The sequence below is a fragment of the Mustela erminea genome, chromosome 18 (genome assembly GCF_009829155.1).
Source record: "Mustela erminea isolate mMusErm1 chromosome 18, mMusErm1.Pri, whole genome shotgun sequence".
Lineage (NCBI taxonomy): Eukaryota > Metazoa > Chordata > Mammalia > Carnivora > Mustelidae > Mustela > Mustela erminea.
In genome coordinates this window covers 61,478,953-61,502,207 of record NC_045631.1, presented here as the reverse complement: position 1 = coordinate 61,502,207, position 23,255 = coordinate 61,478,953, and the positions used below count along the sequence as shown (strand labels likewise).

General features: G+C 53.9%; 1 protein-coding gene across 2 annotated transcripts in view; it reads left to right on the top strand.

The window, feature by feature from the left end:
- The window catches only part of RAB40B (RAB40B, member RAS oncogene family), a 29,657-nt gene extending 8,143 nt beyond the window's left edge, over positions 1–21,514 (top strand). The window contains exons 2-6 of one of the 2 annotated variants that reach the window (XM_032321605.1): positions 15,769–15,829; positions 17,670–17,730; positions 18,378–18,455; positions 18,998–19,220; positions 20,501–21,514. In XM_032321605.1, coding sequence (XP_032177496.1) covers positions 15,769–15,829; positions 17,670–17,730; positions 18,378–18,455; positions 18,998–19,220; positions 20,501–20,772 — 695 coding nt within the window. In that variant the 3' untranslated portion in view covers positions 20,773–21,514. Of the gene's footprint in view, positions 1–4,922; positions 5,567–15,768; positions 15,830–17,669; positions 17,731–18,377; positions 18,456–18,997; positions 19,221–20,500 lie in introns of those variants that run through there. The other variant, XM_032321606.1, reaches the window with a different exon arrangement.
- Positions 21,515–23,255: the final 1,741 nt, after the last annotated feature.

The following is a 23,255-nucleotide window of genomic DNA, read 5'->3' as shown; positions in this document are numbered from 1 at the left end:
CTGAGCAGGGAGCCCGATGCGGGGCGCCATCCCAGGACCCTGGGATCATGACCTGGGCTGAAGCCAGAGCCTTCACCAACTGAGCCACCCAGGCACCCCTTAAACTCTCTTTTAGATTAAGAAACTTCATGTGGGGGACACTTGGGTGGCTCAGTTGGTTAAGCAGCTGCCTTCGGCTCAGGTCATGATCCCGGCGTCCTGGGATCGAGTCCCACATCGGGCTCCTTGCTCGTCAGGGAGCCTGCTTCTCCCTCTGCCTCTGCCTGCCATTCTGTCTGCCTGTGCTCGCGCTCTCTCTCTCTGATAAAAAAAAAAAAAAAAAAAAAAAGAAACTTCATGTGGGAGTAGAATCTATTTCTCCCAGTCTAGAGCGATGTGTTCATTCTGGAAGGTAGACCATTGCCTCATGGGTTTAAATAGTGTCGTGCTGGTTAGACGTCTGGGAGAGGCCAGGCCAGAGGCATCAGACCTGGGACCCATCCTGTGAGGCTGGGCACCCGCACCGGGCCCGGAGCTGTTTGTCGGCACGGGTGGGGCGGGCACTGGGGGCGCAGTACGGGAATGCCGCGGACGCATGTTCGTTTCTGGATGCAGCTGTAACACAGCCAGAGCCGGGGGCCTAACAACACGGGATGTTTGTTCTCTCCAGGCTCTAAAGGCCAGTGGTCTGAAATTGAGGTGTGGGCAGGGCCACACTGCCCACACCCCTGCCCCGCCACCGCCAGGGCTGCCAGTGAGAACCCTTTCGGGAATCTTCTGGCCAGCTGCTGGTGGCTGCCATTGTGTGAGGTTTGAGTGAGGGAAGGAATGGACCTTGCCGTCGCGCTCTGTCTCCTGAGTGGTCAAGCACCCTCAGCCTCTGCTCCTCCCCTGGCAGGTGGCGGTCACCAGGAGCTGGCCCCTGGCCCTCTTGGGCCAGACGAGATGACTCATGGGACTCTATCCTTCCCTCCCACACTGTCTTGGGCTCATCACACTTGGCCCAAAGGAGGTGCCACTGGGGATGGGGAAGCCTGGGAGTGACCCAGGCCCTGCTGAGGTCTCGGGGGTGGCCATGGCCTCTATGAGAAAAATTGCCCAGCTCTCGAGCTTGGGGCCCAGCTGGTAATGATGTTGGCTGAGTCCACACTGTACCTCCTAGCTGAGCAGAACGGTGGCATCAGGGCTGGCCCAGCTGAAGAGACCACCCTCTTCCCTTAGACAGGAAACTACTCTCAAAGGTGTCCGGCTCGGTGACCCAACTCAGGGCGCCCACCACTCCCATAGGCAGTGAGGGCCTGGCTGAGCACAAACCTAGGAGGCAGCTTGGGGCCGTGGGTGCTCTGTGCCCAGCAGAGCCATGTGGCCTCCCCTAGCATCCATCCCAGAGCCCCTGCTGCCACCCGCAGACGTCTGCCTCTTCTGTGCGCTTTTCAGGGAAGCCAGTGTGGCTGTTTTCTGGTTGTCCTGTGATGATAACTGCTCAGCAGAGGGACCCCCATGTGCCCTCCCCTCCCTGGCTGGCCCCCACTTCCTTTCCCTCTAGCCACAGTGACACACAGGCGCCTCTCGTGCTTCGTGCCTGACATCATGGTTACTTACTGTATAAGAAGGCCCCGGCCTCTCTCAGGGGAGTGGGGATAATAACTCCTAGTTCCCAGTGGTTCATCCTAAACTGTCTTCAGGAGCACACACAGGTGAACATTTTACTGTGCCCGTGAGGCAGCCCCTTAGCCGGGCATGGGCACGACCAATGAGGAGGGCATGCCTTTCCCCAAGCTGTCTTCTCGCCACATCTTCTGCAGCTGCAGAGGTAGGAGGCTGATCCCGGGAGGCTCAGGGCTCCTTCTGGGGACACATGCAGCCCCAGGGGGTGGGAATGGGCTAGAATACAGTGCCGCTGGCTGACTGGACTGACCGCCTACGTGAGCAGAGTGTCCCAGACAGAGGAGGTGTTGGCCTCAGCCCCCAGCGCCTCATGGGCCAGGCGGGCAGCCCCTGGCTGAGTGGGCTTTACAAAAACGGTGCCAACAGCATCGAGAACTGTGCCCTTGACCATCAGAGATGCTGCCCCACTCCTCCCCTGGGGGACAGTGAGGGTTTCCCAGCTGTGTCTCCTGGGCGGCAGGCCTGTGAGAGCAGGGAGGAGCCCCTGCTGGCCGGACCTGCCAGGCCCTGGCGGTGGCCTGAGTCCATGTTCCAGCAGTGTCCCAAGTTCAGGGGTGACCCTGAGACACAGGGAGGGGAGCCCCATGATTTAAAAGTGTTGGGCCTCTGGAAACAGGGCTGTTGTCTGGCCACACCCAAACAATGGTCCAGAGACCCTCTTGGCTATGCCCTGATCTCACTCGTGCTGGGGCACTGGGCCCCACACTGAGAACTCAGTGTTCCTGCACACGGCTGGTCAGCACAGAGCACTGGGTGCCCAGGGCCGAGGTAGCATGGTGGTGGTCCTGTCCCTGCCAGGCAGGTGGGAAGATTCAGCTCCCACAGTAGGGAATGAGTAGTTCAGGGCCGCCAGAAGTGGGAGCCGCGCTACAAGCTGGGGCAGCCAGGCCATGAGGAGACCGGAGGCCCCTGGACTGTCCCTCACCGGGGTGGGGGGCACCTGAATCCACTGCTTTGCCATTTCAAAGAGAAATTGAGGAAAGAGAAGGGTTCAGGGATCATGCTTCTCAAAAAGGAGATCTGCAGAGAGAGAGTTGGTGTTAATTTCAGTAGTGCCCTCCGTTAAAGGTGATGAACACAGTTCAGATCCCTGTCTAGAATGGGACTTTCTTTTAGAGCATCCAGAAATGCAAGGGTGCCCCGAGGGGCCAGTGCTGGCTGTGGCTGTGGGTGCAGCAGGGTGCCTGCCCCAAACCCTGCCCACCCTTTGGCCCTGCAAGACACCCCGCATTGTCTAGCAGACTGTCTAGCAGACTGTCCTCCGATCCAAAGAGCCAAGCAGACCCAGTTCTGGGAAGGACACACATGTACACAATTTCTTTGGGGTGAAAGTCACATAATATAAAATGATCATTTTGTTTTTATTTTTATATTTTCAATATTTTATTTTATTTTTTAAAAGATTTTGTTTATTTATTTGACAGAGAGAGATCACGAGAGAGAGGAGGAAGCAGGCTCCCCGCCGAGCAGAGAGCCTAATGTGGGGCTCGATCCCAGAACCCTGAGATCATGACCCAAGCCGAAGGCAGAGGCTTAACCCACTGAGCCACACAGGCACCCCTCAAGATTTTTTTTTTTAAGATTTTATTTATTTATTTCAGAGACAGAGATCACAAGTAGGCAGAGGCAGGCAGAGAGAGAGGAGGAAGCAGACTCCCCGCGGAGCAGAGAGCCCGATGCGGGACTTGATCCCATGACCCTGGGATCATGACCTGAGCTGAAGGCAGAGGCTCAACCCACTGAGCCATCCAGGCGCCCCTCAAGATTTTATTTTTAAGTAATGTGTACAACAACATGGGGCTCGAACTCACAACCCCAAAATCGAGAGTCACCTGCTCCACTGACTGAGCTAGCCGGGTGCCCCAAAATGAACCATTTTAAAGTAAGTTAGTAGCATTTAGTACATCCACAATTTTGTCCAACCGCTACCACTTGCAGAGGGAACCCCTCCTCCCAGCCTCTGGCCATCCCTGGTCTGCTCTCTGACGTTTTCATTCAGCATTGGACATATTTCTCAGAAGTCAGCTGCTCGAAGATGAATGTGTTTGCAAGTGATTTTAACCAGTATTTACACCAGAAGAGCATTCTTCTATGTGACGGCATACATTTTCACCCGCTCACGCCGTAAAATAGACACAAGCAGGTGCTGCGTGAGCTGAGCTAAATTATCCATTCCTCACGCGGAGCTAAAAGTGGAGCGAACGGCTTGGCATCTGATGCTTCCTTTTTTGTTTTGTTTTGTTTTAAGAAGGCTAAAATTATATCTCCTCTTCTCTCGGTTATTCTGACTCAATGAGCATTCCTGCAGGCTTTGCTCTAGGAGCTTTCGCGTGTATTTCTTGCATTTTGATGGACAGAGTTTTCGTTGAGTTCGATCTGTGCAGCGAACAGAATTACACCTTCTGATCCTGACCGTGACATTGCTAACGTCAGCGCGCTGGTTCTCGGGGACTGGCCGGTAGCCAGCAGCCGTCAGGGAGGCGGAGAGATACTGAATAAGAGAAGAGCAAACACTGAGTCAGGAGAAAGGAAGCAGCGCAGGGCTGAGGGCAAGGGTTCAGTGAGGAAGTTTGTGAGGAGTGGGCGGCGGGGCGCGGAGCTGGGGAGCGGCGGGTCGTCTCCGGAGACCGGGGCTCCTGGGCGGCCAGGCTCTCTCGGCGCTTGGCACAGTCTGTGAACCGCTGTGGCCAGTGCGTTCCTCCAGGTGGCGGGGGAGACTGAGGCTCGGGGAGCACAAGGACATTGCTGCTTGTCAGGACTGGGATTGGATCCCTCAGAGCTCCTCCCTGTGGGGCCTTCACCGTGGGAACCCGGGTGGCCCCGTGGCTGTGACCCTTCCCTCTCCCCAGCTGGGGAAACCGAGGCACACTCACACGCGAAGCAGCGCTTCCTCCAGCCTGATCTCCTGTCCTACCCCGCTTGCCCGGCCCCGGCCCATCCCGGAGTCTCCACGCGGGGCGAGAGGGAGGTGCTGCGGGTGGTAGGGAGGCGCGCAGCGGAGCCCACGGGCTGGAGAAGGGGGGCGCTCGCTGCTCTCAAGGAGCGGGCCCCAGTGGAGACCACGGGCTGTGCGTTCCCGGGGCTCCGGGGTCAGGGTCAGCTTCCTCTGCACCGCGGCGGGAACTACCAGCTGCACAGTGAGTTCAGTCTGCGTCAGGCCGGCGGATGGGCAAGTCCCGACGGTCGCGCTTTTCAGTGCTTGTCCCTTAGTGCAGTGCGGAGACACAGGTCGTTGTACTTTGCTTTGGGAAGATGTTGAAATGTATCTTTTGTAGCTTTTTCCAGGATTTGTATGTCAGACATTCTCCATTCACGGTGCTCTGTGGGTTTCTGTCATACTGGACGCCTCTGGTGCAAACAAAAAAGTCAGCTGCAGACGGCAGCCTGGTACCGGCCCGGAAGCGGACACACAGACCCGGTGAACGGAACAGAGCCCGGACCTGGACCCGCAGCTCTGCCGCCAGCGCGTCTGCGACACAGCAGGGAACAACGTCCGATGGAAACAAGTCAGTCTCTTCAACAAATGCTGCCGGGAACACGGGACAGCCACGTGCGGAAGAGCAAAACCGGACCATTTCCTTACACCACACACAAAAACAGACTCCAAGTGGATGAAAGACCTCAGTGTGACACGGGAAGCCGTCCAGATCCTAGAGGACACAGGCAGCGACCACTTCGAATCTCAGCCACAGCCACTTCTTCCTAGGAACGTCGCCAAAGGCGAGGGAAGCTAGGGTGAAAATGAACTACTGGGACTTCCTCAAGATCAAAGCTTCTGTGCAGCGAAGGAGACGGTCATCAAAACTAAAAGGCAGACAACAGGATGGAAGAAGGTGTTTGTGAATGGCAATGCAGACAGAGGACTAACATTCAGAGTCTATAAAGAACTCATCAAAATTAGCACCCAAAAAATAAATAATGTAGTTAAGAAATGGGCAGAGGACACAGACAGACATTTCTGCAGAGAAGACATCCAGACGGCCAACAGACACATGGGAAAGTGCTCCACCTCACTCGGCATCAGGGAAATACAAATCAAAACCACGATGAGATCCCATCTCACACTGGTCAGAACGGCTAAAATTAACCAGTCAGGAAACGACAGATGCTGGCGAGGATGCGGAGAAAGGGGAGCCTCCGGCACTGTTGGTGGGAATGCAAGCTGGTGCGGCCACTCTGGAAAACAGCATGGAGGTTCCTCAAAAAGTTGAAAATGGAGCTACCCTATGACCCAGCAATCACGCTACTGGGTATTTACCCTAAAGATACAAATGTAGTGATCCGAAGGGGCACGTGCACCCCAATGTTTATAACAGCAACGTCCGCAGCAGCCGAACTATGGAAAGAGCCCAGATGTCCACTGACTGATGTATGGATAAAGAAGCTGTGGTGTGTGTGTGTGTGTGTGTGTGTGTGTGTGTGTGTGTACACGTATACTATATCCCATTATATGTGCAGGCATGTATCTGTGTATCACATATGTACATATAGGTGTGTGCTGTGTGTTTACACACACACATGCATGTGTATAATGGAACGTCACACAGCCACCAGAAGAATGAAGTCTTGTCTTTTGGAACCAAGTGGGTGGGGCTGGAGGGGATTACGCTGACTGAAGTAAGTCCGGGAAGGACAATTATATGATCTCACTAGTGGGGAATTTAAGAAGCCAGACAGATGAGCATAGGGGAAGGGAAGGGGAAATAAAATAAGAACAGAGAGGAAAGCAAACCGTAACAGACTCTTAACTGTAGAGAACAGTGAGTTCTGCTGGAGGGGAGGGCGGGGGGCTGCACAAAGTGGGTGACGGGCATTAAAGCACGCACTTGGTGGGGTAAGTACTGGGTAGTGTATGTAAGGGACGAATCACTAAATTCTGCTCCCGAAGCCACTACTACACTCTATGTTAACTAAGTTGAGTTTTAACAAAGCTCCAAGCAGCTTCAGCAGACAGGAGGTTACGGCCTTACCTGCCTGACAGTTGGAGGGTAGGTCTCCTCTGAGCCCAGCCTGGGTCCTGGCGCCTGAGCCTTCCTGGATTCTCTACTGCTCTTTTCCCCCAGCTGTGTTTCCGTCCGTCAGCTTCCGTCCCAGCTCCTCTTCCCCCTGGTGAACCCGAACTGTATGGTTGCTGCGAGGTGCGATACCAGAGTGGAGAAAGTGGGGGGACCCTTCCCACACAGCCAGTCACTCTCTGGTGTTTTGGGGTCACTGGTCTTTAGATTATTTCTGTCACTGAGAGTTGCTGTCTGTGGGAGAACTGGTCCGGTAGGACCTGTGCAGCCATGGCCAGAAGCAGAGTCTCCAAAGAGAGCAATCCAGGGGCGCCTGGGGGCTCCGACGGTTGAGCACCCACCCTCGGCTCAGCAGGAGGTCTGCTGTTCCCTCTGCCTCTCCTCCTCCCTCATGTGCTCTCTCTTTTTCTCAAATGAAGAAATAAAATATTTTTTTAAAAAGAAAGAGAGCGGGACGCCTGGGTAGCTAAGTTGTTAAGCATCTGCCTTTGGCTCAGGTCCTGGGATTGAGCTGTGAATTTATATCTTCAGAGCAAATAGGCTCTGAACACAACAGGGCACCGAAATGAGAGAAAGCAGACTGTTCACCTTACTGCCCCAAACCAGGCCTTGCTGTCATTACTGAAGTGCCGTTTCAGGAGGAAAATGTGAAATTAAATGAAAAAATTAAAAGAGCAAATGAAAAATTGGGGGCGAGGTTATGGGAAAAACAAACGAAAGATAAGAAAACTTCTGAGTGACCCTAAAGGCTGAATTCTGAAACTGATGTCCACTAATTTGAGATTTAGTTAGAAAATCACAACTTGGGCGCCTGGATGGCTCAGTGGGTTAAAGCCTCTGCCTTCGGCTCAGGTCATGATCCCAGGGCCCTGGGATCGAGCCCTGTGTCAGGCGCCCTGCTTCTCCTCTCCCACTCCCCCTGCTTGTGCTCCCTCTCTTGGTGTCTCTCTCTGTCTGTCAAATAAATCAATAAAATCTGAAAGAAAGAGAGAAAGAAAGAAAGAAATCCAAAAACAGTAAAGATATTGGAAATTTAAAATGTGATGGCAGAATAAGAATTTCGAAGGAAGGATAAAAGATAACACGGAGACCATTTTCCAGAATGTTGAGGAAAAAAGAGAAATGCAAAATAAGAGAAAGTAAGAAAATCATGAAGTACATTCAGATGGCCTAACATCTTATGAACAAAACCCCAGCAGGAAGAAAAAAGTGAACAATTCAAGACTATTTCCCAGAATTCAAAGATTTGCATTATCAGATTGAAAGAGCCTGTTGAGTGGGCCGCCCAACAATGAAAGTGCCCCATAATAATGCATGAGATTGCAGCATACTAGGCCAAGGCAAAGACCCTCCATACCTTATACGAGGAAAGACCAGACTGCATTTCAAAGGATCAAGAATCAGTGTGACATCTGACTTCTCAACAGGAACTCCAGAAGGTAGACCTGCACATTTCTGAATAAAAATTATTTCCTGCTTCAGTTGGGTGCCCATCCACTCTCACTGAAGAATGAGTGCCTACTACAGACATTACAGACTTGCAGAGTCTTGAAAACTATCTTCCACACACCCTTCTCAGGAAGAAAAATGAGGTTGTAAACCGACAGAGAGGGAGACGTGGGATTCCACAGTAGGAGAAAAGAGGGTCCAGGAAGACAGCGCACTCCTAGTCTGCAAGGGAGCGGGACAGAAGCTTGGGAAGATGCTGCCAAGAAGGCGAAACACCCGCATGTTTGGAAGTACTAAGGGAAGGTTGGATAACTGGAGGAGATTTTAAGGATATGTTAGTGATACGTGCAGAGAAAACTAAGCAAATAAACAAAAAGGCAATTTTTAACTCCAGTAAAAACAAAAAGTTGTACGTGAAGGACAAATGAACACGCGTTCCAGCTGCGGATAGTGTTTACTTGGTCATATTGATATAAAATTGGATATTGGTCTAGCTAAGACGACAAATGACTATGTGTGTGTGTGTGTGTGTGTGTGTGTGTGTGTGTGTGTGTAGGGGGAGAGAGAGAGAGACATGTGGAGCATGTCGGTGAAAGAGAACTACATTTTCACTTTCCACAGTGGGAATTTGATTAATGTCTAACCCTGAAAAGTCAGAAAGTAGGAATATGAGTATGTTGCTTACAGATTGGGAGATACAAAGCAGACACGTACCCAGAGGATGAAAATGGGCGCGGTGCTGCGGGGTGTGCATCGGGTCCTGTTGTCCATGTTGAGTTTCTGACACTTAAAACCATGTGCATCTGTGAGTGATGAAAACAAAAGTCAAGTATAGTTTTAAAAACTCATAGGGTGCTTGGGGTGCCTGGCCGGCTCCGTTGGTGAAGCATGGGACTCTTGATCTAAGGGTTGTGGGTTCAAGTCCCATGTTGGGTATAGAGATTACTAAAATAAAAAAATAAAAAATAAAAAACTGGAAAAAAAGAACCCCTTATGGGGAGTTAAAAAGACCATTAGGAATGAGTTCTTTTAAATTTATGAAAACTTATTTTTACTAAGCCTAATAAATAAGTAAAAAATAAGGTACGTGAGGGTGCCTTGTAAATCAAAGGCACCAACCCAATTCAAACAGTGAGTTAATGTCCTAAAGGTTAGAAATGAAAAACCTCTCCAGCCTGTGAATGGTGAGAACTCTCTTCTACTGTCTGGAAACGGACGTGCCGAAGCCACATTCTCTCTAGACTCGAAAATAAGTTCCCAAGTGAGCTCATTTGTTGCTTTACGTAGATGGTATAAAACCTTTAGTGTTCGCAGGGGAAAATTAGATATCTCCAAAATTAACTTTGAAGTTGCTCTCTGTATATGTCTTCATGTGTTTATGTATGTTTGATTATATGTGTATATATTCTACTTATTATGTAATTATACATTGTATTCTGTGTCATATATTCCGTTCAATGTATGTGTGTATCCATGTTCCATTACAGGCTTTTATACCCTGTTTTATTGCACGTGTGTGTCGCACATCACACATGCCCAATGCTGACCGCTGCAAAAGGAAGAATACAGGCATTTGAAGTTGCCTTCCAGATAGTTCTGTAGGGTTTTAAAGGACTGTGAAGCGGCCCTTGGTGGGTCGCCCCCTGTCGCTTTCGCCAGCAAGAACAACCCGCAAACGTGATGAGGAGCAAACTTTTTTATTAGCGTCTCTATTGTTCTCTCTTTCTTCAAGCAAGTTCTGGCAATATATACATGTAGGCGGTCCAGCCCGACTATCCAATCACTGCCCCGTGCACGCGGTCTCCTCCTGGACCCTTACGTAACCGCGTAGGGCTCTATTGTTCTCAAGCAGTAATCATGTATTTCTCTCTTGGCACCTGGTGCTGTTCATGTGTCAGCCACGAGCGCACCCATACCCTACCTAGCCAATCATTCTCACTTCCTCAACCTTCAGGCATTTTCATCTACGTGACTCCTTGCATCTGCTGGATGGCTCTCCACAGGTCCCCCTTTTTTATTTGTTTATATGGCAGGGATCGTGCCTGTCTTAGGTTGCCAATCCTCAGCACACATGCTTACCCGTCATCGGGTACTCCCCTCCGGCCGAGGAGCCCCTGTCTTAGGTTGTTATGGTGAGGGATCAGTCTTACCCGTCTTTGGCTACCGATCCAGCATACTAAGCCATATTTGGGGGGAGGTACCGGCCTCCAGAGCCATCATGGCTTAGACCAAAACCCGTTGCTATAGCCACTGATGTCGCGCAATTCTACAGATGCATTTTAGAAGGAGTACTTGAGCCAGAATCATCAACATAATCAGGGCTCCTATGCCTGCCCAGTTTTTGAGGAATGAGACTGATTGTTATAACATATTAACCCAATCGCTGACGGAGCCAAGAGATACTTGAGTGGCGTTCAAGGTGAAACTCTGAGCCTACCGCGGGTGATTAACTGGTGGTTACGTACAATAGCTTTCACCTTATAAACTTCTGCGAATATAATTTTAAGTGCACAAGGCAGGAGGCACATGAAAAGAACAATTACCACTAGTACTCCTACAATTGTTCCTACAACATACCATGCATGCGTCAGGGAAGGGAAGTGAGAGAATAAAGAGCTCACAAAGCTTTCGGCAAGCTGAGCAACAGTTTGCCCAATATAAAGAGCCCTGGATTGCCAACACGTGTTGCATTAAAATAAGCGTCAGTAGCAAACATGAGTTAGGGTGAGAAGATTGCACTCTATGCTGAGCCATTTGAAGAAGGGCTTGAAGCTGGGCAGTCTCTTGTCTCAACCACAGTTGAACTGGCTCCGCCTTCATGGGAACAGGCTGCAGGACAGTCATCGTCGCTATCATCACCATCACCAGCACCCTCCACAGGTTCCACGGCCACCAGCCTGGTGAGGCGTTCCGGCACCCAGAGTGGAGCAGGCGCATCCTGTGGGAAAACACAAAGGGAACCTCGGTGCCACCTAAGCACCGGGTCGGGTCCCTTCCATAAGCCAGTAAAAACATCTTTCCATTTCACCATAGACTGCTGCATTTTCTGTTGGCCCCAATGACGTTCGGCGGACGAAGTGCCATCCTTGTCAACCGTGAGGAAATTTAAAATAAAGGTGACCAGATTGGTGAGGTCATTGGGTGTACGATACTCCTCTCCAATTCCCCCTTTTTGTATTTTTTGTAAGGTGGTTTTGAAAGTTAGGTGCGCGCGTTCTACGATGCCCTGTCCTTGTGGGTTGTATGGTATTTCTGTGGTATGCTGAATATTAAAGCAGGCCAAAAAGCTGCGAAAGCCTGCAGAAGTGTAAGCAGGGGCATTGTCTGTTTTCAAGTGTTTAGGTACTCCCCAGCAGGCAAAGCTACGTAGGCAGTGGGTCATCACGTTTTTGACATTTTCCCCGTGCGAGGGGGTGGCACTAACAACCCCCGAGCAGGTGTCCACACTCAAGTGGACATACCTTTGCTGCCCGAAGGAAGGAACGTGTGTCACATCCATTTGCCACAGATGGTTAGGCAGTAGCCCTTTGGGATTTACCCCTAAGGAGGGCATGGGCAAATGCATCACACAATTGCCACAAGACTTCACGATGTTTCGTGCGTCAGCTCTTGAGATGTGAAAGCGCGCCTTTAATGTTAGGGCATTAACATGCCATTTTTTATGATATCTTTTAGCATCTTCCAGAGCGCTATAAACATAAAAGCGCGCGGCCGCGTCAGCCATTCGGTTTCCCTCAGCCATAGGTCCCAGAAGGTCTGAGTGTGCTCTAAGATGTCCGATATAAAAAGGGGCACCACGGGAGAGTATGAGGTCTTGCAATTTAGTCAGCAGGGAGGAAATTTCTGATTGACTGGCTGAGATAATAGCAGTTTCAATAGATCTAGTAGCTGCAACTGCATATTTACTGTCTGAAATAATGTTGAGAGGCTGATTTTGAAACCTTTGTAGAACACACATAATTACCAACAACTCTGTTCTTTGAGCTGAGGTCGATGGCACAACAACCGGAATTACCTTTCCTTCCACCACGTAGGCGCCAGTTCCCGATTTACTACCATCTGTAAACACTGTGAGGGCCCCGACCAATGGCTCCAATCGGCAAGATTTAGGCCAAATGAGGGGTGTATTTTTGTAGAACCCAATTAGGGGGTGTGAGGGATAATGATTATCAAATGTAACAGGGTAGGCAACCGTCAAAATGGACCAATCATCATTTTTATGCGTCAGAATGTTCATTTGGGTTTTGTCATAAGGGATTATACATACATCGGGCAGTCTCCCGAGGACTAGTATGCTAGCTTTGAGTGTTTTGCTTGCCACCATAGCTACAGCTGTAGCATACGGGGTGATGACGCGGCTAAGATTATGGGGTAGGTAAATCCATAGCAGGGGTCCTCCTTGCCATAAGGCTCCTGTGGGTGATCCAGGGGATGGGATAACTATGGCATTTATAGGCTTTTCCGGGTCACATCTATCTGCTGCTGTTAAGGCTACTCTGCTTTCAACCAACTGCAACGATCTAATGGCAGCTGGGGTAAGAGTTCTTGGGGAGTCTAATCTCGAATCTCCAGGCAGGACCCGTCAGCATTTCTAAATTCCATTGCGGGTTACCTGCGGCTGCATTTCTCCGTGCTGTGTCCTGACAATTGTCCTGATTTTGGATTTTCCATTCTAGATATTGTCCTCCACTTAATACCGCCCTGGCCAAGTTGGCCCAATCCTCGGGAGCGAGGTAGAGTGCTCCCAGCGACTCCACAAGGGAGACCGTAAAGGCTGCCTGGGGCCCATAGCCGCTAACTGCCTCCTTCAACTGCTTTACCAGCTTAAAATCTAGTGGCTGGTGGTACCTCTGCTGATTCTGATCTTCTAACACTGGAAAAAAGCCTTTTCCCGGGCCAAGGACCTCTCTCCAATTCTCCGCGGCGCAGCCCGAACAATAGCACGTCTTGGTGCAGCTGGGCTTATAAGGCGGGGGCCACTCATGGGGTGGCGCTGTGGAGCTAAAATGCGGAAGCGGCGTAACTTTCGTTTTTAATTTCGATTGCGCCACAACTGCGGCTTCTGCCCCTGCTCTCAGCTGCGCCATTACTTCTCCCTGCACCCTTAACTCTCCTAATACCTTTTGCAATTCCGCCTCTTTATCCTCAAATCGTTGCCTCATGGCTTCCAAGTCTGTCTGGAGACCGGGAGATTCCTCCTTCTTGTTGTTTGCCTCTATCTTTCCTAGCTCCTGCAACTCGCTTTCTGACATCCCTTCTGAGCTTTCGCTTTCGGGGTCAGAGTCTCGGGAGGAGCCCTTACGGGATTCTTCTTTCACTCGCTCAAAAACTTCCCCTCCCTGTAGTACTGCTCGCTGCAGGGGCTCTCGGGGGGATTGCAAACATACTTTCACCAGGGACCACACGGCGAGAGTCCCCGGGGATGTAGAGGGGCAGAGTTTTAAGTCCTCGCCCAGGTGTTCCCATTGTGGCACATTTAGGAGCCCTTCTTCTATAAACCAGGGGGCAATCTCTCCCACTTCTTTCAAGAAGGCCCGGGCTGTTTTTGCCTTTAAGGGGGTACCGTTCATCTTGAGAACGTCTTTTAGGGGATCTTCCATTCTACGTCTACTAAGATCGTTCCCCATCCCGAGGGAACCTTTACTTGTATCGTCCCTGGAGATCGTCACAAACCGCCTTACCTCCGATCGTCTCCAGGGAACTTCCCTGTCAATGGACAGTTATTGGTGCACTCCTTACCTTATCGTTGCTCTATCTCAATCTCCGTTTTGCAATGCGAAAGTTCCCGGGTTTCGGCACCAGTTGTCGCTCTCGCCAGCAAGAACGACCCGCAAACGTGATGAGGAGCAAACTTTTTTATTAGCGTCTCTATTGTTCTCTCTTTCTTCAAGCAAGTTCTGGCAATATATACATGTAGGCGGTCCAGCCCGACTATGCAATCACTGCCCCATGCACGCGGTCTCCTCGTGGACCCTTACGTAACCGCGTAGGGCTCTATTGTTCTCAAGCAGTAATCATGCATTTCTCTCTTGGCTCCTGGTGCTGTTCATGTGTCAGCCACGAGCGCACCCATACCCTACCTAGCCAATCATTCTCACTTCCTCAACCTTCAGGCATTTTCATCTATGTGACTCCTTGCATCTGCTGGATGGCTCTCCACAGCCCCCAAAAGTAATTTCACAGAGCCCAAAGCTACTGACCTAAGCAGCTTCAGAGTATCTATGCTCTGCCCTAGAGCCTTGGGAGCGTGTCCTCAGAACGCGAAGCAAATTTGTTGTCGCCTTCCGCCTGCATGCTGCACAGCCCTCGACTGACTTTAAGGAAAGGAGGGTGTATGAATATGGTGTGTCGGTGGGGGGTTCGCTAAGGCCGAGTGCTACAGATCCTTCCAGAGGATCTGTAAGCTAGCTGGGAATGGCTCCTTCCTTCGACTGCATTCAGGGGGTTTCCTTCTGAGCCGTGGCTGTGGGGGTTTTCTTTTGGTGGAAAGTAAGATTTCACACCCGTTCCAGGACTTTCTCAGGGCGAGGCCCCCAGGTAGGGGTTCCTCTCTCTTCTTCTGTCTGACCCCCAGGAGCCCATTCCCCTTTAGATCTGTAACTCCTAATCCTGCTTTCCTTGTCAAGATAGCTGAAGTCTGGCCACATCCCAGAATGTTTCCAAGGCTGGGCTTGCTCTGAGAGACATTCCTGAGTAAGTCTAAAAATGGCCTAAATCCAGCGCCCCAAACCTGGCTGGGTCCTTGTGGTCATAAATTGTGTTGGGTGTGTTTCTTGATGGGAGAATTCCTCTCTTGCTTTCTCTGCCCATTCATGGCCGCGGTGTCAGTCTCGGCCTCACCCTCCCTGGGTCCCGCTGAGTGCGCCGGCTCGGCCGCAGACGGGGCAGAAGCATTCTGGGGACTTGCTCTGTCAACACGGGATTGATTTCTTTTTTTTTTTTTTTTTTAAAGATTTTCTTTATTTATTTGACAGAGAGAGATCACAAGTAGGCAGAGAGGCAGGCGGAGAGAGAGAAGCAGGCTCCCCACTAAGCAGAGAGACCGATGCGGGGCTCGATCCCAGGACCCTGAGATCATGACCTGAGCCGAAGGCAGCGGCTTCACCCACTGAGCCCCCCAGGCGCCCACGGGACTGATTTCTAAAAGGAGCAGAAAATTGGTTTCTGATGGGACGGGGAGGAATATTTTTCCTTTTTAAAAATGCTTATTGCTTTTTCTGATCTTAGGAAAAGAATGCATGCACATTGAAGAAACTTAAACTAAGGAAAGGTTTGGATAAACAAAGCAAACACCACTGAGAAATTTCCAGTTGCAACGTGGGGCTGGTCCCGCGTCACCCCTCCACGCACATCCACACACACACAACGCGTGTATTTGCTTTACCTAGCTGAGGTCATGCTTCCTATCTCATTTTATATGCGACACATTTTTCTTGACGTTCTTAGTGTGATAATTTGGCGGAACGATCTCAGGGTTTTAGCCTGGGAGTGGAGCTCAGAGGGAGCAGTCCCAGGGCAGGAGGGAGGGTCGCACAGATGGGGGGGGCCGGACGTGGGGCTGCTCAGTGGCCCCGGTAGAGTTCTCCTCTCTGGTGCCGTTTGCTTGAGAGTAACTCTGAGGCCAGCAACACTTAAGCTGGCCTACCCCCTCCCACAGGCATCGACTACAAGACCACCACCATCCTGCTGGACGGCCGGAGGGTGAAGCTACAGCTCTGGTGAGTTGGGGCCCACCCCGGGATCTCAGCAGGATGCGCCGGCCCCCCGGGGTAGAGGCTCTCTTGGCCCTCCGAGTGCACCTTACCGCCTGTGGGAGGACCGCCCCCCGGCCCAGCAGACCCAGGGCTGCCCCACAGGAGGTGGTGACCCGCTTGTCTGGGCCACCGAGGCTTCATCCATGGCAGGGAACGCTGGGGCCTTGGTGGGTCCCCGGGGGTCTGTCCAGAACGTGGCCTTACTGAGACCTTCTGCTTCCCCAGCTCCAGGAGGGGCCTGTGAGGGTGATGGGGACAGACCCATGGCAGGCGTGGGAGGCTGGGAGCTCGAGGCCCTCTCCTGGGGTCTGGATGGACCTGGTCTCTTTCTCACGTCCCACCTGGCAGCCCTGGCTCTGAGATTCAGGTCCTACCCCCGGACCTCTGCCCACCCCCTGTTCTTGGGGGGTTGGGGAGTAGAGAACTGGGATTTCCTGCTTTGCCCACCCCACGCAACTTGCCTGACCACTGTTCCCGTCCCTGGGTCATCCTTCTCCTGGGCCACCTGCATGGCCCTCTTCTCTGCCCACGTGTGACCAAGCCCCCAGCCGCACCAGCCTCGGGATGTGGGAAGCCTGTCCTGGCGCCGTCCCCACCTGCCCCTTCCCGGGGGCGGTCAGCAGGGAGCCTTTCTCCACAACGTCCCTTAGCACCCATCCTTTCCCGCGCCCCCCCCGGATGTTTGAGGTTGTGGCTGAGGCCTCCCTGCAGCCTGTGTCCTCTGGGCTGCCCGCTGCTGTGGGTCAGCGAGCCTCGGGTCTCCTGTTCCCACTTGCTGTCCTCAGACTCCTGGGCTCGGCCTCGCAACCTCCGCCCAGCCCTGAGGCCCGTGGGCCAGGGGCTTATCTCGTCCTGGCTCCCTCCCTCCCTGAGACCCTCGAAGGATCCACTCACAGCCCACGCTTGCCCCGGCCTCCGAGGGCTGCCCCATGTCTCCCCTGAGCAGCGAGTGGTCTCTTGATGGCGCGTTTCGTCCGGGTGGCTCATCCTCATGAAAGCCGCCACGGGCCCACCCCTCATGGCCCCCCGCCTCACCCCGCCGCGATCCACAGCACCCCGCGTCCAGGGACGGCCCCACTTGACGACAGCCACCCGTCTCCCGTGAGAGCTCGTGATTCACGCCCTGCGCTGTTCTCCGGTGTCTCCTTGCCCGCAGGCTTCCTGCTCACTTCCCTGTGCTGCGGAGCGGAAACTCCGCAGGCTGGGAGCCCCCCCCCATCTGCTCCTCAGCACTGAGGAGGCTCCTCCCACGTCCTTGACCACACTGGTCAGCACCTCGGGGCCCTCCTGAGCCCCAGGCCCTGCCCTCCCTCAGGGAGCTCCCTGGGACTCAGAAGGCAGGGGCAGGTCACCACCTGCAGGAGAAAAGGGAGAAACTGCACTGTTTGTAGTGAGGACAGGCCTGGACCTGCCGTCCCCCCTCCTCCCCAAGGAACCACCTGTGGGCGTGGGTGTGTTTGTTGCCCACGCAGAGGTGTGCCGTCCTGACCAAAGATACCAGGAAGGGAATCAGCGCCCACCAGTGCTCGGAGCCACCGCCATGAGAACAGGCCGCTGGAATCCACCCCACGGGAATGTTGTTGTTTTTCAATCCTGATTTTGGATGCTTGGAGCTCCATCCCGGCCGTTCCGGGTGTCCGCACCCCTGGGTCCGTTCCTTGTTTTCATAAACTCAGGGATGTGTCTGCAGTGGGATGGCCACCGACTGGCGGTTAGAATGTTCTCGCTGTGGCTCTCGAGTTCCAAACCTGGTTGTCGGGAAGAAGCAGTGATTTCTTCTCACTGGCCCTAACGTCTTTTCCAGGGATACATCCGGGCAGGGAAGATTTTGTACCATATTCCGCTCCTACTCTCGGGGCGCACAGGTAACATCCCCTGAGCCAGGAGGTCAAATGGACTGAAACTCCCATTCGGAATGTCCTCTAACGGCTGCCTGGAGGAGAAGGCCGTTCTGCTCACAGAGGAGCTGGTCCAAGAGGCTGGGGCCGCACCCTGCGGTGTTGGGGCGCATGAGCCTGCCTTAGCCCCAGGAACGTGCGTGTGCGTGGACACCTGCACGTGCTGTGTGTGCACGTGGGCCGTGTGTGCACCCGTGTCTGCACGTGTCTGTGCACACATGTGCGTGTGGTGGGCCGTGTGTGCACCTGTGCCCACGTGATCGTGTGTGTCTGTGCATGCTCCGGAGAACGCGCTTTCCAGGCGGGTGGGAATGCTGCTGGGGAGGAGGTGATCCTCACGGTCCCTCTGAATCCCGGGTCCCTACAACAGCTGGTGGCTGTGGGGGACGGAGAGCCAGACCCCAACTCACCTTGACATCACAAGGTTGAGTAATGAGCTCATGAAACATCATCAGAAATACTTATTTAACTACTACAGTTGGTAGATAAACAAAAATAATATGTTTCTGTTAAAATGAGTCAAGTGGTCGAGGGCGGAGTGGCCTACACACGGGCCAGCGCGGTCCCTGTGCTCATCTCTGACCCGTCAGGTAAGTCTGCTGTCTCTCCCCCAGGGTGTGATCCTGGTCTATGACATCGCAAACCGCTGGTCCTTTGATGGCATCGACCGGTGGATCAAGGAAATAGACGAGGTATGACGTGGTGCCAGGCACCGTCCACGTGGTGGACGTGGTGGGCATGCGGGGGGGCGGGCATGTGAACCAGGACACGAGGCCTCAGCAACATGGGGGTTGTGCTCCTATCAGAACAGGACCGGGCCCTCACCTGGAGCCCTGCCCAGACCCGGGGGCTGGAGCCGTGCCCCACCTGCTGTGTGGGCTGCTGCCTGCACCTGGGGCTGCCGGTGTGGACACGATGTGGTCAGAACCGTGTGCACGGTGTTGATCCTTGGCCTGTGGACCGTAACCCTAGTCCCTGCCTCTGCCGGCACGTGGCTTTCCCACTGTGAGTTCTGTGTCCTCTTCTTGCAAGGACTCCGGTGACTGGATTCAGGGCCCACTCCAGTGACCTCGTCTTAACTGATATTACCCTCTGCAAAAGTCCTGTTTCCAACAAAGACACATCCTGAGGTTCTGGGTGAACTTTGGGAGAAGGCCACTTACCCTATAACCGAAGGCATCAGCAACTCCAAAAGCTCGCCCAAGTAACCCCTTGCTTTTGTCTCGCCCTTCAGCACGCCCCTGGCGTCCCTAAAATCCTAGTGGGGAACCGCCTGCATCTGGCCTTCAAGCGGCAGGTCCCCACAGAGCAAGCGCAGGCCTACGCGGAGCGGCTGGGTGTCACCTTCTTCGAGGTCAGCCCTCTGTGCAACTTCAACATCACCGAGTCCTTCACAGAGCTGGCCAGGACCGTGCTGCTGCGGCACGGGATAGACCGGCTCTGGAGGCCGAGCAAGGGTAGGCAGCCGGGAGGCCGTCCGGTCCCAGAGCCCCCGCCCCTGGCCTGCGGCCCAGGACTCACCTTGTGCCAGGGCGTCCTGGCTGTCCTCAGGGTGAATGCGTTTAACTCGAGAGGGATCCCTAGGGACAGTTTTGTCGGGTAGCTCACAGAGCCCTTTCTGGGTCTGCACGTGGCAGAGCTGGGGGGGTAGTGTGTGCACTGAGGCGGGGCGGCACCACCCCATGGAGCAGGACCCCCCCCACCAGGGCCGGCTGGCCAGGTGCCATGTCACGGTTTTGGGAAGAGCATGTCCTCTCAGGAATGATTCACTTTCAGCTCATTTTGTTTGCAAAGAGGGGACCTGAGAGGCAGAGGCGCATGGAGCATTGCTGGTGCCCAGAACCCGGCCCCTTGGTGTGAATCCCTCCAAAGCCCTGCGTCCTCTGATTTCATCTGCTTTGTTGGGGCCTTTACGGTGACCGTCGCTGTCACAGATTTCCTCACAGGGACCTGGCAGTGTGTGACCGTTACAAGAAAAAAAGGACAAAATCTAGTTATTGAATTGGGCAGTGCAGGGTTGAGGGAGTGGAGCTGGATTCTGCCCCATTAGGGTTCCTCAGTTTCAGCACAGCCGCCAACTTGGATAGGGCCCTTTGCTCGGGCGGGTGGGGTGTTCAGAGTGCTGTGCTCCTGCTGCCCCGCGGTGGGAACCCCACGTGTCCCGGGGAGTCCATGCCACCCCTGGCCGAGGGCCACTGTGTGGAGACAGCTCTCTGCTGGGAGCCCCCAGGCCTGAGCCCTTAGGGTCTGGGGTGGTGATGGGGTCATCTGGGAATGGCCCCCTTTCGGGCCCCCGAGGGCTCCATCCAGGGAGCCTGACGCATGCGAGGGATGGTGTGGATGAGACTGAAACATTCGCTTCTCAGCCGCGCTCTCAAGCGTGTCCCTGTGAGCTGGTCACACGTGCTTCTGGTGCCAGCAGTGTGGTTGGGAAGGTCATGCCTGACACCCTCACTGTCTCACCGCAAACCGCAGCCCGGCGAGTCCTGTAGGAGGACTTCACCGGCCACGTCTGCACTCCAGGTCTGCCCCCTTCTCGGGCCTGGAGGGAGACACGACGGGTCTCCAGTCCCAGGTGACTAAAGCAGGGTGGCCCTTCTCTGGTCCTGCCCCGGGCCACGCGTGGGCACAGTGGGTGGAGAGCGCGGCCTGAGTCCCGGGGAAGGGAGGCGGGGAGGTGAGCGGGCTTCCCTGGCGTCCAGGACAGCAGGCGCTGAGCCCGGTCCCTTCCCTGCAGTGCTCAGCCTGCAGGACCTGTGCTGCCGCGCAGTGGTGTCCTGCACGCCCGTGCACCTGGTGGACAAGCTGCCGCTGCCCATGGCCTTGAGGGGTCACCTCAAGTCCTTCTCCATGGCCAGCGGCCTCAACGCCAGGATGATGCATGGCCGCTCCTACTCGCTGGCCGCCAGCTCCACGCACAAGAGGAGTGGCCTCCGCAAAGTGAAGGCCGCCCGGCCGCCCCAGAGCCCGCCCAAGCGCTGCCCCCGGAACAGCTGTAAGGTCTCCTGAAGACAACGCCGGCACAGACACGGAGCAGCCCCACGCGGGGCGGACGGACGGGTCGGAGGGCCGCGGGAGCCCGGCCCAGGCCCGGGAAAGCACCTGCCGGTCTCGCGGTGAGACCTGTCGCGGTCACCGAGCCCCTCCGTGCAGCGGAAACACAGCCCGACCGACGTTTCCCTGTGGACGTGCATGAAGCTCTCGTTTTAAACGTGTGTTTAATTGTTGTCCCGGGGACGGGCCGTCTGCTCTGCTCTGGAGGACGGCGGCACAGCTTGTCCTCAGCACGACTGCTTTTCCAGGAGCGGCCACACGCGTGTGACGAGTGTGACTCCGGGGACTCTGGGAGGCAACGGGAGAGACCTCAGTCCTCGACCTGCCGAGAGGGCCTTTCTGTAAACCTCCTCTTCACAGCGAAGTGCGAGTCCCCAGAGGCGGTGCCCGCGGGTCCAACACGGATCTGATAAAGGTTTTGCTATGTTGTTTACCATGTTTGGGAATTAATAAGTGTTTATATGCATATTTTTCTGTAAATCTACATTTTTTGTACAAGATGTTCCACAAATTATGAAGCAAAGGGAAGAAAATGCCAAAGATATCTATTGTTGTGTCCGACGGCCACAACATAGTCACAGCAGACCCAGACCGGCAAGGAAATTATCACCCGGAGCCGTTTCAGTAAGGAAAGAAGTGGACACTGTTACTCAAGAAAATGTTTCTCGACAATAAAATGTACACTTGTTTCTTGGTAGGACGGTGGGCCGGCTCTTTCCGATTCTGTGTATTCACGTGGGTCGTCGCCGGTCCTGAACATGGCTCCTGCGGTTCCAGATTCCTTCCCTGGGAAGAAAGGCCGTGGCCGGAAATAGGAAGTGTGAAGGGCGACCCCGTAAGGTGCGCCTGTCGGGGACAACAGCAGACAGGGCTCTTGATACCCCCTGGGGTGCTCACAGATCTGGTAGGCACCCCGGACCGATGGACAATCCCACAAGGTCCTTACCACCACTCACAAGAGGCTCACAGACGGCCACACACAGGGTCTCACCTCGCTGGCTGTAGCTGCTCCGCATCTCCTGCAGCAGCCGGTGGGTACAAGGAGGATTCTTTAAAAAGTAACCGACAGTGAGAAAATGCCGAGTCCTCAGTTCCTGTTAGCATTTACAGATTTTTAGAAATCGGAGGGGCTTGAGAACTGGAAGCAACATCTCTATTCACAGAGCCAGAGAGCAGAAATGAGGCTGGTGCCCCCGGCTGCTGAAGGGCTAGGGCCAGGCTTGAGCTCTACCTGCCCCGCGAGCATGAGGGGGACCCATGTCCACAGGGGAGCGGGCTAGGGGACAGCAGGTAAACCCTGAAGGGACCTTGCCTCTGCCATGGCTGCAGCAAGGGAGGGGGTCCTTCTGGCGCCACAGCACCTTCTCTTCACCCGGCAGTGGATGGAGAGAAAGGGGTTGACCCACTGACCATCGGTGCAGGGACAGCTGGGTGCCCGGGATGGGTGTCACCTGACGTGGACCTCAGACCCGGGCCCCAGAACCCCCAGAGCCGTGAGGGGATAAATCTCCACTGTGTGGGGCACTTTGTTACGGGGGCCCCAGGACATGTCTCAGCAAGAGGTTATACCTCACAGTACAAAGCGCTTTAGCAAATCCAGTGGCATTCCTAGGAAAGAGGAACAAATAAACCGAAATATGGAATGCATTATTTTTTTTTTTAAGATTTTATTTGTCAGAGAGAGCGAGCGAGCACAAGCAGGCCGAGTGACAGGCAGGGGCAGAGAGAGGGAAGCAGGCTCCCTGCTGAGCTGGGAGCTGGATTCGGGACTCCATCCCAGGACGCTGCGATCATGACCTGAGCAGCTGAGCCACCCAGGCATCCCTATGGAATGCGTTATGAAGCAAAACATGCATACTTTAGTGGTGAATACACTGAAAACACAATCAAATGGAAACTGAACCCTAGAAAAACTGCCCTTACACGTTGTCCGTCCCTTCCATGGCCCTCCCCGGGGACAAAACCCACCCAAAGTGTAAACAGGGGTGCCACATTATGCCCCAGATGTTGGTAATGTTCTTTTTAAGCATCTAGATTCAAAACATGTTATGTACAATTATGTCCTCAACTGCCCTGTGAAAATGACTGCCTTGCAGAATTATCTTCCAGACGGAGAACTCACAACTTTGATGACGGACCACATAGGCAAATACTGAATCTGGAAAAAAGCATCCATTTCAGGCTCCGTAACATCTGTCTGCTGGAGTCAGAGGTGGAGTGGCTGCCCTTTGCTGGAAAACCACCCCATTAAAGCAAGTGCTAGGGGATGGGGGAGGCAGTCCTCCTGCTGCGAAGCGGCAGGTGGAGGAGGTCCCAGCCAGGGGGCGGGGGGCGGGGTGGGGGGACACCTGGTGCTCACCTGGTTCACTCCCAGCACACGTTCTCCTCAGGGACTGTCCTCACTGTGCTGAGCTACTGGAGGCCCTTGGCCGACTGAG